This window comes from Oncorhynchus keta, chromosome 21, assembly GCF_023373465.1.
Source record: "Oncorhynchus keta strain PuntledgeMale-10-30-2019 chromosome 21, Oket_V2, whole genome shotgun sequence".
NCBI classification, from domain to species: Eukaryota; Metazoa; Chordata; class Actinopteri; order Salmoniformes; family Salmonidae; genus Oncorhynchus; species Oncorhynchus keta.
The window spans coordinates 45,986,220-46,002,300 of NC_068441.1; the positions used below are offsets into that span (position 1 = coordinate 45,986,220).

The 16,081-nt window shown below is 43.3% G+C and overlaps 1 protein-coding gene across 1 annotated transcript in view; it reads right to left on the reverse strand.

Annotated features, from left to right (window-relative positions):
- Positions 1–283: 283 nt before the first annotated feature.
- LOC118399720 (solute carrier family 12 member 5-like) overlaps positions 284–16,081 on the reverse strand; it is a 355,313-nt gene continuing 339,515 nt past the window's right edge. Inside the window, exons 20-25 of the mRNA XM_052474033.1 lie at positions 15,149–15,280; positions 13,975–14,082; positions 12,753–12,881; positions 11,350–11,576; positions 10,572–10,705; positions 284–5,071 (exon numbers count right to left, since the gene is read on the reverse strand). Of these exons, the coding sequence (XP_052329993.1) occupies positions 4,980–5,071; positions 10,572–10,705; positions 11,350–11,576; positions 12,753–12,881; positions 13,975–14,082; positions 15,149–15,280 (822 nt within the window). The 3' untranslated portion in view covers positions 284–4,979. The remainder of the gene's footprint in view (positions 5,072–10,571; positions 10,706–11,349; positions 11,577–12,752; positions 12,882–13,974; positions 14,083–15,148; positions 15,281–16,081) is intronic.

Below are 16,081 nucleotides of genomic sequence, written 5' to 3' on the forward strand. Positions count from 1 at the left end.
ATCAGCGGCTAGATCAGTGGCCAGATCAGAGGCTAGATCAGTGGCCAGATCAGTGGCCAGATCAGTGGCCAGATCAACGGCTAGATCAGTGGCCAGATCAGAGGCTAGATCAGTGGCCAGATCAGTGGCCAGATCAACGGCTAGATCAACGGCTAGATCAACGGCTAGATCAGTGGCCAGATCAACGGCTAGATCAGTGGCCAGATCAACGGCTAGATCAGTGGCCAGAGTATTTTCTAGCAAGCGATATGATGTAACTGATAGAGAACTTTTGTTCCATTGCAGTTAACATTTCAGTCAGTGCAATCAAAATGTAAAACAAGTAACTTTACTTTACTTAACTTTAGGTGCTAACAACACTTTCTTGCACTACTGTTGTCAATTCAACTCAATAAAACATTCAAACCTGCAGTCTGGGATAATCGAGTGCCATTCCATTTGTGAAAAGAGAGAGGGGGGCTGCCCCCGGACTCTCCAAAAACATTGCACCCCAATGGTCTAAGTATTGCCACAAATATTGTACAGTATCTTCAGGAGAGTTCTCCTCCAAAGCGGACAATGACTCCTGTCCAGAAAGACTCTCGGGCCAATAGTTAATAGGTAAAGCCGGGTCCTGTCTTGGAGGAGACAAGCCACCAGCACTGATATGTTTTTCTATATATGCCTACCTCTCTTTCTGATATCTTTTGTATATATGTTCCTTTAGACATGTTCATTTACAGTTCAAATAAATCTAATAATACTAGCAGCATTCACAACATCTGAGTCTGACTTTCAAACGACACTTTAAACATAAATACTGTGTTCAATATCTATATAAACTAGTTTCATCAATTGTTTTATTCTCTCTATTGTATATATATATATATATATATTCATACTTCTAATACAAGTGCAAGTGACCAAAAACAGTTTCTTTCACAACAGAAAATGAAAACACGATGATAGCTGTCCTTGGTCAGTGTGAGATTATATTAATAAATCTACATAAAATATATGGAAAAAAATATATTAATATGTGAGACCAAATTTCAGGTATTGCACATTCCTTTCAAAATGCACTTTATAAGGTTTTTATTCTAATTTGCTAATAATCCATTCATTGTCAGGACATAAATATTGGCTCACATCTGTGCCAATTCTGTGGATACAAAATCACATATTTTGATTCTACTGCAAAGAGATCCGTTTTATGGACAGGGTGAGTTTCATAGCTGTGGAACCCTTTCCATTAAATCACTGTACATCTATTACTAGTTAGTTGCACGCTAACGCATCAACCTAATGTACAATTTGTACTCTGTAATTTAATCAATATTATACTTTCATAGATCTATTTTTCATTTAAAAATATTTTTTTTTATATGGCACATGGAACATGTCTAAATTTGGCAATAATTTTAATTATATCTCTATTATATAAATATTTTTAACTTTGTCTATAAACATAAACAACATTTTGCTTTCTAGATGGAAAAATAACATTTTTAAATCACTTGAACAGTGAACAGTGGCGGACAGTGCAGTGCAATACTCATCAAGGATACAGCAACAGTTACCATAGTGATAGGAGCCTAAGTCACCCAAAAGCAGTTTGGAGCCGACCCTTTGAGAGAAGGAACATTTTCTCCACTAGAAGCTTTTTAGTAAGTCACAAAAATACTACAGGCATACGTAACAACGCATCAGAGCTTGTACATTATTTACAGTGATCCACACTGGGATCAGGTGCCTGACAAAGATGATGTCACTGCTTATAATCACCCCCTTTCTCTTTTTCAATGGTCTTTCCTCAATTCCTTAGCTTTGTTTGAATACCCATACTAACATACTGTATACTACATACTTAATATACTAGCAAAACACTACATACTATAAGTTAATTTTAGTATACTGTAAACAAACGGTATCCCTTCAGTTGAGCCTACTAGCGCTTTGCCTGTTTACCGGAAGTTGATTCTGTTGCTATGCAACCTCTCGCTTGTTAGCATTACAAGCTAGACATTTTACAACTTTGGGTTTGTTATCAAATTCAATCTGGAGTGCCAGAGTGTGTTCTGGGGGTTTGTAAATTCAGAGTGTTCAGAGCGCTAACTGGATGCTCTGGTTGATCCCAGCGTTCTGAAGTCCCAACTGCAGTCAAGCACCAAAGCTAGCTGGCTAAGTACTTCCAGACACAAATGAGAGAACACCTCACTCTGACCATTTTACTCACCCTAGCAGAGCTGGTTAGGCTGTTTTCATGTTATCCAGAGCGTTGGTAACTGTATCTGTGCTGCTGGCAACAATTTAATTACACTTTTTTGACGATGTTTACTGACACCGGCCATATTGAACTGGTGTCAAGCATTAGTAAATTCATCAGTTATTCTGTGCTGTGGCACACTCAGAGGAGAGCGCTCTGAAATCGGAGTAGATAGCCAGAGCGAATTTACGAAAACAGACCCGAATGTCCATTGAGAACGCACAACAACTATACCACTTAGCTAAACTAACAATGATGGGAATAATCAAGTCAATAAATGTTGGGGAGTTAGTTAGATAGAATATAGTTAATATACTAGCAAGTTTGATGTATTAGTAGCCAGCTAACATACGGGTACATACATGGGCTCCCGAGTGGCGCAGTGGTCTAAGGCACTGCATCTCAGTGCTAGAGGCGTCACTACAGACCCTGGTTTGATTCCAGGCTGTATCACAACCGGCCGTGATTGCGACTCCCATATGGTTGCACACAATTGGCCCAGCGCGTTAGGGTTTGTCTGGGTTTGGCCGGGGTAGGCCGTCGTCCGGATTTGGCTGGGTTTGGCCGGGGTAGGACGTTTGGCTAGGTTTGGCCGGGGTAGGCCGTCGTCCGGGTTTGGCTAGGTTTGGCCGGGGTAGGCCGTCGTCCGGGTTTGGCCGTCATTGTAAATAAGACTTGCCTAGTTAAATAATGGTCAATTTAAAAAAAAAAATGTTATGTTGTTCAGCGGACAGCATAGCTAACAAATTCTCAGCCTACATAACGTGTAAGGTAACTTACTGGAAAAGTCATTACATTGCTCAACAGTTTCTTAACATTTGTCATAATTGTATCCGCTCTCGTTTTCCGCCATTTTCTTAAAATCTGAAAACATTATGGGCCCTAAAAGCACTAAAATACTGCATGTATACTTCGTATTTTGTCGAATGGAGTACGAAATCCGAAAACTTTTTGCATACTAACTATATCCATACTATGACCAATAAGCACATTATACACTCAATTTACGTCACAAATGGTTAGTATGATTATTCGAACACAGCTCTTGTCTCTCTGTCCAAGGAGGTGAGGAAACACAATGAATCGAGGAAAGAGGACAGCAGCAATTGAGGAAAGCCAATTGAGAAAAAGCCCGAGCTCGTCTGTTAGACGACTTTTCCGCTAAGAACGCTCCTCACAGTTTAACGACGTGTCAATAACTAAAACCAAGCTAGCCCTGTTGTTTTTGGCACTAACAGTGGCTGGAGCTAGTAAGGACACATAGCCACTTAGAAAGGGGAAAGGGGACAAGTATAAATATGATGACAATGTGTGAGCAAAAACAAACATGTTGTGGAGTGCTCAAGATGAGGTCAAAGTTCATGAAGCGCGATCTATGTCGTCACGGGAGACTTGTTTGTTTCTCTCCCATCTTCCTCCAACTGTGGTTCTTTCGTTCATGACTGACCCGGATTTAAAAATTGACCACATTCTCTTCCAACCACCGACCATGACCGTGGGTAGCAGTCTTTCTCGACGGTGGTCATCTCTGCACGTGATGAACAGGGTTTGCCACAGCAGCTTTTCGATATTCTCTCTTTGCTGTGGTTTCACAGGGTGATATATACGACGAGCTACACAATGTCAACATCCTCAGTCCACCATTCTGTCTTGGAAGGCTACTCCATGTTTACAGGTAGGTGACTCGATGGCACTCTAAAACATCCCCTCGTAAAAACAAACCACAATCGGATGAATGTGACACTTAAACACACAGGCACAAACACCACACTGAACAACCCCAGCGCACCTAACCCTCTGTATCCTTCGACTCCATAGCCGAGTGACTAGGGATCCCGAGTGGTGCAGTGGTCTAAGGCACTGCATCTCAGTGCTCGAGGAGTCACAGACCCTGGTTCGATTCCAGGCTGTATCACAACCAGACATGATGGGGAGTCCCATAGGGTGGTGCACAATTGGCCCAGCGTCGTCCGGGTTAGGGTTTGGCCGTCATTGTAAATAAGAATTTGTTCTGAACTGACTTACCTAGCTAAATAAAGGTTACATCATTTATAATTGTTTTTAAACTAGTGAATTGATCAAAAGGCAGATGTGAATAACACAAAAGCGGGTGGAGCTGGGCAGTGATGTCTAACTGCAAATTATTCAGCAGAGGGCGCTATTTTACACTTTCATTTCAGAGTATTGACTGATAATCTTTCTGGCTGATTTGGAAGTGGCCTGAACCTTTCCTTTATAAGTTATTTGGGCCACGGAGAGGGGGAGGCCAAGTCTCTGAGCATCTGTTATATTTGATATGAGGCTAAAAGCAGCTACCTCTGACATCATATAGGGCCAGAAAAGGGCTGGAAGAGTGAGGTGTAGCTCTGTATCCAGTGAGCACAAGATGCTAAAAACATTTTTTTCAACCCCAAATAGGTATTTTCAGCATCTTTTCGACCAAAAATATATGTATTTTCAGCGTGTTTTCAAGCTAAAATACATATTTTCAGCATTTTTTTTACCCAATATAAATCTTTTAACTTCTTGTGCTCATAGGGGTGGGGTGGTGTATGGGGTGAACTTATTTAAACCGTGTGTGTGTGTTAGGCAAACAGAATATAATTTAGAGCGAGCTGGTCTATTGCTTGGGTGTGAGGGGAGTGTCTTACAAACACAAATGGAAGTGGGGTATTTTTTCTAGATGTGGGGTTCGGGAGATGAAGGGGTTCGTAGGGGAGAAAGGTCTGCTCTCTCAAGAGTAGATGGTGATGACCTCGCGACCGCCACCACGAACCAAGAGGACTCTGTTGAGACCCTCAGTCAGGACCTCCAGGAACTCCATGTCTGAGAGAGAAAGTTAAGGAAAACAACGGATGCACCTCTATAGCCCCATGCTATTGTTTACTAGTAGACAGATAGACCTATTATTATTTATTATTATTATTATTATTATTATTATTATTATTATTATTATTATTATTATTATAGACCTGTAATGGCATGTGACACAGCTTCTATGGGCACATAGAATGATGTAACATAGTCGTTCCCAACCGGGGGTACTTGGCCTATCCACAGGGGTACTTGGCCTATCCACAGGGGTTACTTGGCCTATCCACAGGGGTACTTGGCCTATCCACAGGGGGTACTTGGCCTATCCACAGGGGTTACTTGGCCTATCCACAGGGGTACTTGGCCTATCCACAGGGGTACTTGGCCTATCCACAGGGGGTACTTGGCCTATCCACAGATGGTACTTGGCCTATCCACAGGGGTACTTGGCCTATCCACAGGGGGTACTTGGCCTATCCACAGGGGGTACTTGGCCTATCCACAGATGGTACTTGGCCTATCCACAGGGGTACTTGGCCTATCCACAGGGGGTACTTGGCCTATCCACAGGGGTACTTGGCCTATCCACAGGGGTACTTGAGAAGACTGGTAAAATGCATGAGGTGTATTTCAGGCGTAAGCCTGGCAGAGCAAAATTCAGTTGGTGGTACAGATACCAAAAAATGTTGGGAACCACTGACGTAACACGTACTCCATTCTGTAGACCTGCCATGGGAGTGTTACCTTTACGCAACACGTACTCCATTCTGTAGACCTGCCATGGGAGTGTTACCTTTACGCAACACGTACTCCATTCTGTAGACCTGCCATGGGAGTGTTACCTTTACACAACACGTACTCCATTCTGTAGACCTGCCATGGGAGTGTTAACTTTACGTAACACGTACTCCATTCTGTAAACCTGCCATGGGAGTGTTACCTTTACAACACGTACTCCATTCTGTAAACCTGCCATGGGAGTGTTACCTTTACGTAACACGTACTCCATTCTGTAAATCTGCCATGGGAGTGTGGGAGTGTTAACGTAACACGTACTCCATTCTGTAAACCTGCCATGGGTAACCCATACTCCATTCTGTAGACCTGCCATGGGAGTGTTAACTTTACGTAACAGTGTTAACCTGCCATGGGCTGTTAACTACGTAACACGTACTCCATTCTGTAAACCTGCCATGGGGTGTTAACTTTACGTAACATACTCCATTCTGTAAACCTGCCATGGGAGTGTTAACTTTACGTAACACATACTCCATTCTGTAAACCTGCCATGGGGTGTTAACTTTTAACATTCTGTACCTGCCATGGGTGTTAACTTTTACATACTCCATTCTGTAGACCTGCCATGGGAGTGTTAACTTTACGTAACACGTACTCCATTCTGTAAAGACCTGCCATGGAGTGTTACCTTTACGTAACACGTACTCCATTCTGTAAACCTGCCATGGGGTGTTAACTTTACGTAACACGTACTCCATTCTGTAGACCTGCCATGAAGTGTTAACTTTACGTAACACGTACTCCATTCTGTAAACCTGCCATGGGAGTGTTAACTTTACGCAACACGTACTCCATTCTGTAAACCTGCCATGGAGTGTTAACTTTACGCCAACACGTACGTCCATTCTGTAAACCTGCCATGGGGTGTTAACTTTACTCCATTCTGTAGACCTGCCATGGGAACGCAACACGTACTCCATTCTGTAAACCTGCCATGGGAGTGTTAACTTTACGTAACACGTACTCCATTCTGTAAACCTGCCATGGGGGTGTTAACTTTACGTAACACGTACTCCATTCTGTAAACCTGCCATGGGGTGTTAACTTTACGTAACACGTACTCCATTCTGTAAACCTGCCATGGGAGTGTTAACTTTACGTAACACGTACTCCATTCTGTAAACCTGCCATGGGGTGTTAACTTTACGTAACACGTACTCCATTCTGTAGACCTGCCATAGAAGTGTTACCTTTACGCAACACGTACTCCATTCTGTAAACCTGCCATGGGAGTGTTAACTTTACGTAACACGTACTCCATTCTGTAAACCTGCCATGGTGGTGTTAACTTTACGTAACACGTACTCCATTCTGTAAACCTGCCATGTACTCCATTCTGTGGTGTTAACATGGGTTTACGTAACACGTACCCCATTCTGTAAACCTGCCATGGGAGTGTTAACTTTACGTAACACGTACTCCATTCTGTAAACCTGCCATGGGGTGTGTTACTTTACGCAACACGTACTCCATTCTGTAAACCTGCCATGGGAGTGTTAACTTTACGTAACACGTACTCCATTCTGTAAACCTGCCATGGGAGTGTTAACTTTTACGTAACACGTACTCCATTCTGTAAACCTGCCACTCCATTCTGTAGACCTGCCAGTGTACTCCATTCTGTAGACCTGCCATGGGAGTGTTGTAACACGTACTCCATTCTGTAAACCTGCCATGGGGTGTTAACTTTACGTAACACGTACTCCATTCTGTAAACCATGGGGTGTTAACTTTACGTAACACGTACTCCATTCTGTAAACCTGCCATGGGGTGTTAACTGCCATGGAGTGTTACGTAACACATACTCCATTCTGTAAACCTGCCATGGGAGTGTTAACTTTACGTAACACGTACTCCATTCTGTAAACCTGCCATGGGAGTGTTAACTTTACGCAACACGTACTCCATTCTGTAAACCTGCCATGGGGTGTTAACTTTACGTAACACGTACTCCATTCTGTAAACCTGCCATGGGGTGTTAAGGTAACACGTACTCCATTCTGTAAACCTGCCAGGGAGGTGTTAACTTTACGTAACACGTACTCCATTCTGTAAACCTGCCATGGGGTGTTAACTTTACGTAACACGTACTCCATTCTGTAAACCTGCCATGGGAGTGTTAACTTTAGAGCAACACGTACTCCATTCTGTAAACCTGCCATGGGAGTGACTCCATTCTATAAACCTGCCATGGAGAACACGTACTCCATTCTGTAAACCTGCCATGGGGGTGTTAACTTTACGTAACACTGTACTGCCAGGTGTTCTGTAAACCAGCCATGGGGTGTTAACTGCCATTACGTAACACGTACTCCATTCTGTAAACCTGCCATGGGTGTTAACTTTACGTAACCGTACTCCATTCTGTAAACCTGCCATGGGGGAGTGTTAACTTTCTTTACGCAACACGTACTCCATTCTGTAAACCTGCCATGGGAGTGTTAACTTTGACTCCATTCTGTAAACCTGCCATCAGTGCTCCATTCGTAACATGGGGTGTACTCCATTCTGTAAACCTGCCATGGGGTGTTAACTTTACGTAACCGTACTCCATTCTGTAAACCTGCCATGGGTGTGTTAACATGGGGGTGTTAACTGTGTAAACCTGCCTGGTGGGAAAAAACATACTCCATTCTGTAAACCTGCCATGGGAGTGTTAACTTTTACTCCAAACCTGCCATGGGAGTGTTAACGCAACACTCCATTCTGTAAACCTGCCATGGGAGTATTATTTACGCAACACGTACTCCATTCTGTAGACCTGCCAACTCCATTCTGTAAACCTGCCATGGGGTGTTAACTTTACGCAACACGTCTCCATTCTGTAGACCTGCCATAGAAGTGTTACCTTTACGCAACACGTACTCCATTCTGTAAACCTGCCATGGGAGTGTTAACTTTACGTAACAACTCCATTCTGTAAACCTGCCATGGGAGTGTTAACTTTACATAACATTCCATTCTGTAAACCTGCCATGGGGTGTTAACACTTTTCCATTCTGTAAACCTGCCATGGGAGTGTTACCTTTATAACACGACTTGTGCTATGCATTCCATTCTGTAAACCTGCCATGGGAGTGTTATCTTTACGCAACACGTACTCCATTCTGTAAACCTGCCATGGGAGTGTTACCTTTACGTAACACGTACTCCATTCTGTAAACCTGCCATGGGAGTGTTAACTTTACGTAACACGTACTCCATTCTGTAGACCTGCCATAGAAGTGTTAACTTTACGCAACACGTACTCCATTCTGGAGACCTGCCATGGGAGTGTTACCTTTAAGTAACACGTACTCCATTCTGTAAACCTGCCATGGGGTGTTAACTTTACGTAACACGTACTCCATTCTGTAGACCTGCCATAGAATTTTGTTAACTTTACGTAACACGTACTCCATTCTGTAAACCTGCCATGGGGTGTTAACTTTACGTAACACGTACTCCATTCTGTAAACCTGCCATGGGGTGTTAACTTTACGTAACACGTACTCCATTCTGTAAACCTGCCATGGGAGTGTTAACTTTAAGCAACACGTACTCCATTCTGTAAACCTGCCATGTGAGTGTTAACTTTAAGCAACACGTACTCCATTCTGTAAACCTGCCATGGGGTGTTAACTTTACGTAACACGTACTCCATTCTGTAAACCTGCCATGGGGGTGTTAACTTTACGTAACCTGTACTCCATTCTGTAAACCTGCCATGGGGTGTTAACTTTACGTAACCTGAACTCCATTCTGTAAACCTGCCATGGGAGTGTTAACTTTACGCAACACGTACTCCATTCTGTAAACCTGCCATGGGGTGTTAACTTTACGTAACACGTACTCCATTCTGTAAACCTGCCATGGGGGTGTTAACTTTACGTAACACGTACTCCATTCTGTAAACCTGCCATGGGGTGTTAACTTTACGTAACACGTACTCCATTCTGTAAACCTGCCATGGGGTGTTAACTTTACGTAACACGTACTCCATTCTGTAAACCTGCCATGGGAGTGTTAACTTTAAGCAACACGTACTCCATTCTGTAAACCTGCCATGGGGTGTTAACTTTACGTAACACGTACTCCATTCTGTAAACCTGCCATGGGGGTGTTAACTTTACGTAACCTGTACTCCATTCTGTAAACCTGCCTTGGGGGTGTTAACTTTACGTAACCTGTACTCCATTCTGTAAACCTGCCATGGGAGTGTTAACTTTAAGTAACACATACTCCATTCTGTAAACCTGCCATGGGGTGTTAACTTTACGTAACACGTACTCCATTCTGTAAACCTGCCAGTGTAACTTTACGCAACACGTACTCCATTCTGTAAACCTGCCATGGGGTGTTAACTTTGTAACACATACTCCATTCTGTAAACCTGCCATGGTAGTGTTAACTGGTACTCCATTCTGTCAGATGGGGTGTTAACTTTAGTAACACATACTCCATTCTGTAAACCTGCCATGGGGGTGTTAACTTTAAGTAACACATACTCCATTCTGTAAACCTGCCATGGGGGTGTTAACTTTACGTAACAGGGAGGGAGGGAGGGAGAGAGAGAGAGAGCGAGGGGAGGGAGAGAGAGAGGGATGGTGAGAAGGAGAGAGAGAGGTAGAGAGAGAGAGAGGTAGAGAGAGGGAGAGCAAGAGAGAGACACACAGAGTGAGAGAGAGACACACAGAGAGAGAGAGAGAGACACAGAGAGAGAAAGAAGGATACAGTTCTCGTCTCCAGACCGGTTATTGGGCGGCCCAGGCATATTGAGGAGCACCAGCTTGGCCTCTGAGGATTTCTTCACGATGACACCATTCAGCCTCAGTGCCGTGTGCATGCGCCTCACATTGGACTGGTTTCTGGTGGGAAAAAAACAAGATGTCTCTACTAAATTCCAAACCAAAGCTTCATTTGGTCATAATGCAGTATTATTTTGAGGTATTCAGCAAAACAAAATGTGGAACAGCAACCTCTTCAGGCTACTAATTCACAAACAGCTGAAACAAATGGTCACTCTTTCACTCATTCATTCTGTCACTTCTGCATTCACTTTTTCATTTGGAAACACTCAAGACATAATCAACTTGTGCTATGCTGACTTGATCCATGGAATTCTAGAGGAAATGTGTGTATATATATATATATATATGTGTACCAGACCTCAGTTTTATGTAAGCTCCAGCAAAGTTTGAGCTCTGGAAATACTTACAGGTTTTCCCACTCACTGCAGCATGGCATGGAGAGAAACACAAGGTTAAAGGATAGAATCCTAAAGGAACATATTTTTCTCTGTACTGACAGTGCTCTATCATGAAAACTTTACTGTTGACATGCACACGTAAAGTTGTTGTGGGTGAACTATCCTTTCAAGATGTTGAATTTAAACTGCTGCTATTTTGAAACTGAAAGTCCCAAGATGTGAAGAACGCCAATCAGAAAGTTACTCTTCAGGAACTTTCAGTTCCAACATGAGAGTACACCGGTTTTGCCAAACCACACTCACGGCTTCATGTTGAAAATGTCTTTGATGCCCTGCGGCGTGGAGGCGCCAGGCGGCTTGGCCGGCTCGCCGTCGGCCTTTTCTGTCCAGGTCATCTGGACCTGTGCAGACCCTGGGGTCTGGGCCCCCCCCTCGGAGGCTGGAGTCAGAGGGGTAGCCGGACTGGTCGGGCTGGTGCTGTCGTGGATGAGCTGGACCTGAGTGGGAGGGGACACAGCGACAGAGGCAGACTGAGACCACGAGACAGAGGGGGGAGAGACGAGGTGAGATGAGACGAGTTGGAACCACAGAGTGAGTGTGAGGGTCAGAGGAGGGAGAGAGAGAGAGCCGTTATCGAGAAGGCCTTGCATTTGGAGGTCAGTCATACAGTTGGGCTGATTAAAAAGTAAGTCTGAAAAAGAATGATTGAACCAACACATCTGTAGCCTACTCACCTTATTACGACTTGTGATCCATGGCAAGAAATTCAAAGGCAGGCAATACCTTTCCTGACTTTTTCCCTAACTGTTACACATACGAACAACAAAGACCTACGATGCATTTCCTGGTATCCCATGAAATATTTTGACTAGTCGAGAGCCTGTGTGAGTCTTGGTCCTCAGACTTACCCAGTCACTTGACAATAAGTCTGGTAAATGACTTCTTGTAAGTGGCTGACCTCCCAGGTCAACACCATCAGTTCACAACGCCAGACCAGGGTTACTGACCTCCCAGGTCAACACCATCAGTTCACAACGCCAGACCAGGGTTACTGACCTCCCAGGTCAACACCATCAGTTCACAACGCCAGACCAGGGTTACTGACCTCCCAGGTCAACACCATCAGTTCACAACGCCAGACCAGGGTTACTGACCTCCCAGGTCAACACCATCAGTTCACAACGCCAGACCAGGGTTACTGACCTCCCAGGTCAACACCATCAGTTCACAACGCCAGACCTTTAACCATTCCCTGACCATACCTCACCACAAAATAAACAACCTTACAAAAACACTGGTATGGTGAGTTGGAAGTTTAAAAATCCACTACTTCAGGGTTACTGACCTCAATGTCAACACCAGCGGTTCACAACCCCAGCCCCTTAACCATTTCTAGACCATGCCTGACTGCAATTTTCCTCACAGCATAAAAAAGTAAGGAAGTTAGAAAACCAAATACACAGGCACTGGCCTGTTAGCAGGAATTCTTAATTATACAGTATACCCTGGTTAGAGTGAATGTGGCTCGGTTGACCGGACGGTATGTATATGCCATTTAGCAGACGCTTTTATCCAAAGCGACTTACAGTCATGTGTGCATACATTCTACGTATGGGTGGTCCCGGGAATCGAACCCACTACCCTGGCGTTACAAGCACCATGCTCTACCAACTGAGCTACAGAAGGACCACAGTATCAGTACCAACCTCTTCCTCTGGTTTCTCCACCTTGCTGCTCACCCCGGGCTGTTCTTCGGTCACACTCAGCTGGGTGGTCACCACCGCCGGATTCTTACGTCGGATGGATCCGCGGGATGAGTCTGTGATGCTCTGGATCTGTGAAAGGAAGACAAACGGCTGAATGAAGACGCTAGTATCCTTTTTACAACACGGATACAAACTGAGCCAAGCTGTATTGAGTTGGCCTGCTTACGCATCCATCGTAGTTGCTGGAACCATGGTGGAGAGGACAATGAGGAAATAAAAAACAGAGCCAGCACAGTTTGGTTTTGTATGAACCAGGCATAGGAGTGCTAATATCATCACAATATGATTGATAAGTTGTTTTGTGTCGTCTACACGGAGACAAAACAAGGTTGACGTTGACGTTTTCAGAACATTGTCTGTCAATGTAGACAATTCAATCCCTTTTGGGTGAATCAATACTGTCTTCCCTTTGTTCTTTTGTCTTAATTGTAATTAAAGTAATAGTTAGTTTGGCATAGTGTAACTATGTCACTGCCTTGTCCTCTTGTTGCCCACTTCCCCAGGACACAAAATAGCAGCAAGTAAGATGGAGATCAGAGGTTATCTTTAATGAGTGCAGTTCGCATCTGGTTAGTTTGCTTCAACTACCTTCACTAAAACCCCTTCAGGTTTTGCCTGAAAATGTTGGTTTTGAATCGCCACGTTCTGGTACGTCTGCCTCGTGATTTGTTGGAGGCAAAAAGTCTCACCCTTTTCTAAGTTACCAAGAGAGTTTGTCATTAATCCAAGACCTTAGTCACTGCTCTGCTGTTGCCTAGGGTCTGGGATTCTGAGACTAATTCAGACATGGTTCAATGGCATTGTGTTTTAATAAAATAAAACAATTAAAATGTCATTCTACCTTTATTTATCTAGGCAAGTCAGTTAAGAACAAATTATTATTTACAATGACGGTCTACACCGGCCAAACCTAGACGGTGTTGGGTCAATTGTGCGCCGCCCTATGGGACTCCCAATCATGGCCGGTTGTGATATTGCCTGGAAACGAATCAGGGTGTCTGTAGTGATGCCCCTAACACTGAAATGCAGTGCCTTAGACCGCTGCGCCACTCAGTGTTGTGTGTTGTGGAGTAACATGGAGTAGCGGTGTGGTGAATGTAAAACCATAGAAATAGAATTATGGCCGTTTTCCATTCTAGTAATTATATTTCTAAAGCGGTACCTCTCTCTCTCGCTCGGTCTTGGTCAGGTTGATCTGCTTGAGGATCTGCGATCGCTGTTCCATCACCAGGGTCTTCTCATAGGTGTAGGCCGAGATGTCACTGTCGTGCTGAGAGAGGAGAGGCCTGGGTTAGAGCAACATCGAGGATGGGCAGAGACCAAAGAGGTTAGGTAGTATGTACAACTTGTTTTTATATGGAGGTTTAGAAGGTCTACGTGTTGGACAGCAGCACTGCATGGAACAACAGCTTCATGCATAAGAATAGCATGAATGCACTGATTGTAAATCGCTCTCGATAAGAGCATCTGCTAAATGACTAAATTGTACACTACCATTCAAAAGTTTGGGGTCACTTAGAAATGTCCTTGTTTATGAAAGAAAAGCACATTTTTGTCTATTAAAATAACATCAAATTGATCGGAAATACAGTGTAGATATTGTTAATGTTGTAAATGACTATTGTAGCTGGAAACGGATGATTTGGAATAGCCTTCATTTCTCAGAACAAGACTAGACTGACTAGTTTCAGAAGAAAGTTATTTGTTTCTGGCCATTTTGAGCCTGTAATTGAACCCACAAATGCTGATGCTCCAGATACTCAACTAGTCCAAAGAAGGCCAGTTTTATTGCTTCTTTATTTAGAACAACAGTTTTCAGCTGTGCTAACATAATTGCAAAAGGGTTTTCTAATGATCATTTAGCCTTTTAAAATGATAAACTTGGATTAGCTAACACAACGTGCCATTGGAACACAGGAGTAATGGTTGCGGATAATGGGCCTCTGCATACCTATGTAGATATTCCATAAAAAATCTGCCGTTTCTAGCTACAATAGTCATTTACAAAATGAACTATGTCTACACTGTTTTTCAGATGAATTTGATGTTATTTTAATGGACAAAAAATGTATTTTTCTTTCAAAAACAAAGACATTTCTAAGTGACCCCAAACTTTTGAATGGTAGTGTAAATAAAAATAAATATTTGTACTGTATATTAAAACAGATTTGTAGCTATGAGAAACAGTATGATGGATTAAACCAACTCAGGGGACCTATGTTCAATGTCTGAGTAGGCTTCAGCTGTAGGAACATGCAACAGCCCCTTTAGGTACTGTATCTCTGTTATTACACACTGAACTTCCTCCCACCTGAAGCAGCCGTAGACAGACTTACCATTTCCACCACTTCAACCTCGGCATCGATACGCAGGTGATACAGGAAGGTGGTCAGGTCTTTCTTCATCTGGATGCTGTTGTCGTCCATCTGGGCCACGGTGAAGATGCGCATCTTACACTTCCTCCACACCTGTCGGCAGGAAAGAGGATTGTAACCTGTTTTACGGTAATCTGGTTAGAACCTTCATTATTTGTAACACAGTAGAAACTGCCATTGCATGTGTATCAGTGGAGGCTGGTGGGAGGAGGTATAGGATGACGGGCTCATTGTAATGGATGGAATTGGATAATTGGAACGGAGTCAAACGTGGTTTCCATTTGTTTGATACTGTTGCATTTATTCCATTCCTGCCATTACAGGGAGCCTGTCCTCCTATAGCTTCTCTCACCAGCCTCCACTGATAACCATGTTGATTAGTTAATGCGCTGACGAATGCTCTGCACCATCGGTTTTAATTTTTTTTACAATATATTTATTGGCATATTTTTTTTTTTTCTAAATAAATGACACAGACAATACCCCATTATTCCTTCCACCTACACAAAACACCATGCTACATGGGGGCACATTGTGCAAAACCCTTCCCCCCCCCAACACAGGAACACCCCCCTCCCTCCCCTCTACCGGTATAGGCTTCACTTATTATCAACAAAAAAAAGAAACAGAATGACCTTCACATTCCATGCTAGAAAATAAATGATTCAACACAAAAACAAATAATACTAGATTAATGAAGAAAGTAGTTATGAGGCAGCTAAGGTGACGTCTCTAGAAACTGCTGAATGTCCCCTCAGACATCAGGAAATTCGAAGGGTTTATTACATCAATTGTATTTTTTCAGTTGGAAGATAGTTATTTTAGCCACATCTGCTTGCTTGGCGGAATGTCACTCTTCCATATAATAGCTGTGCATTTATTGGCTGCAATGAC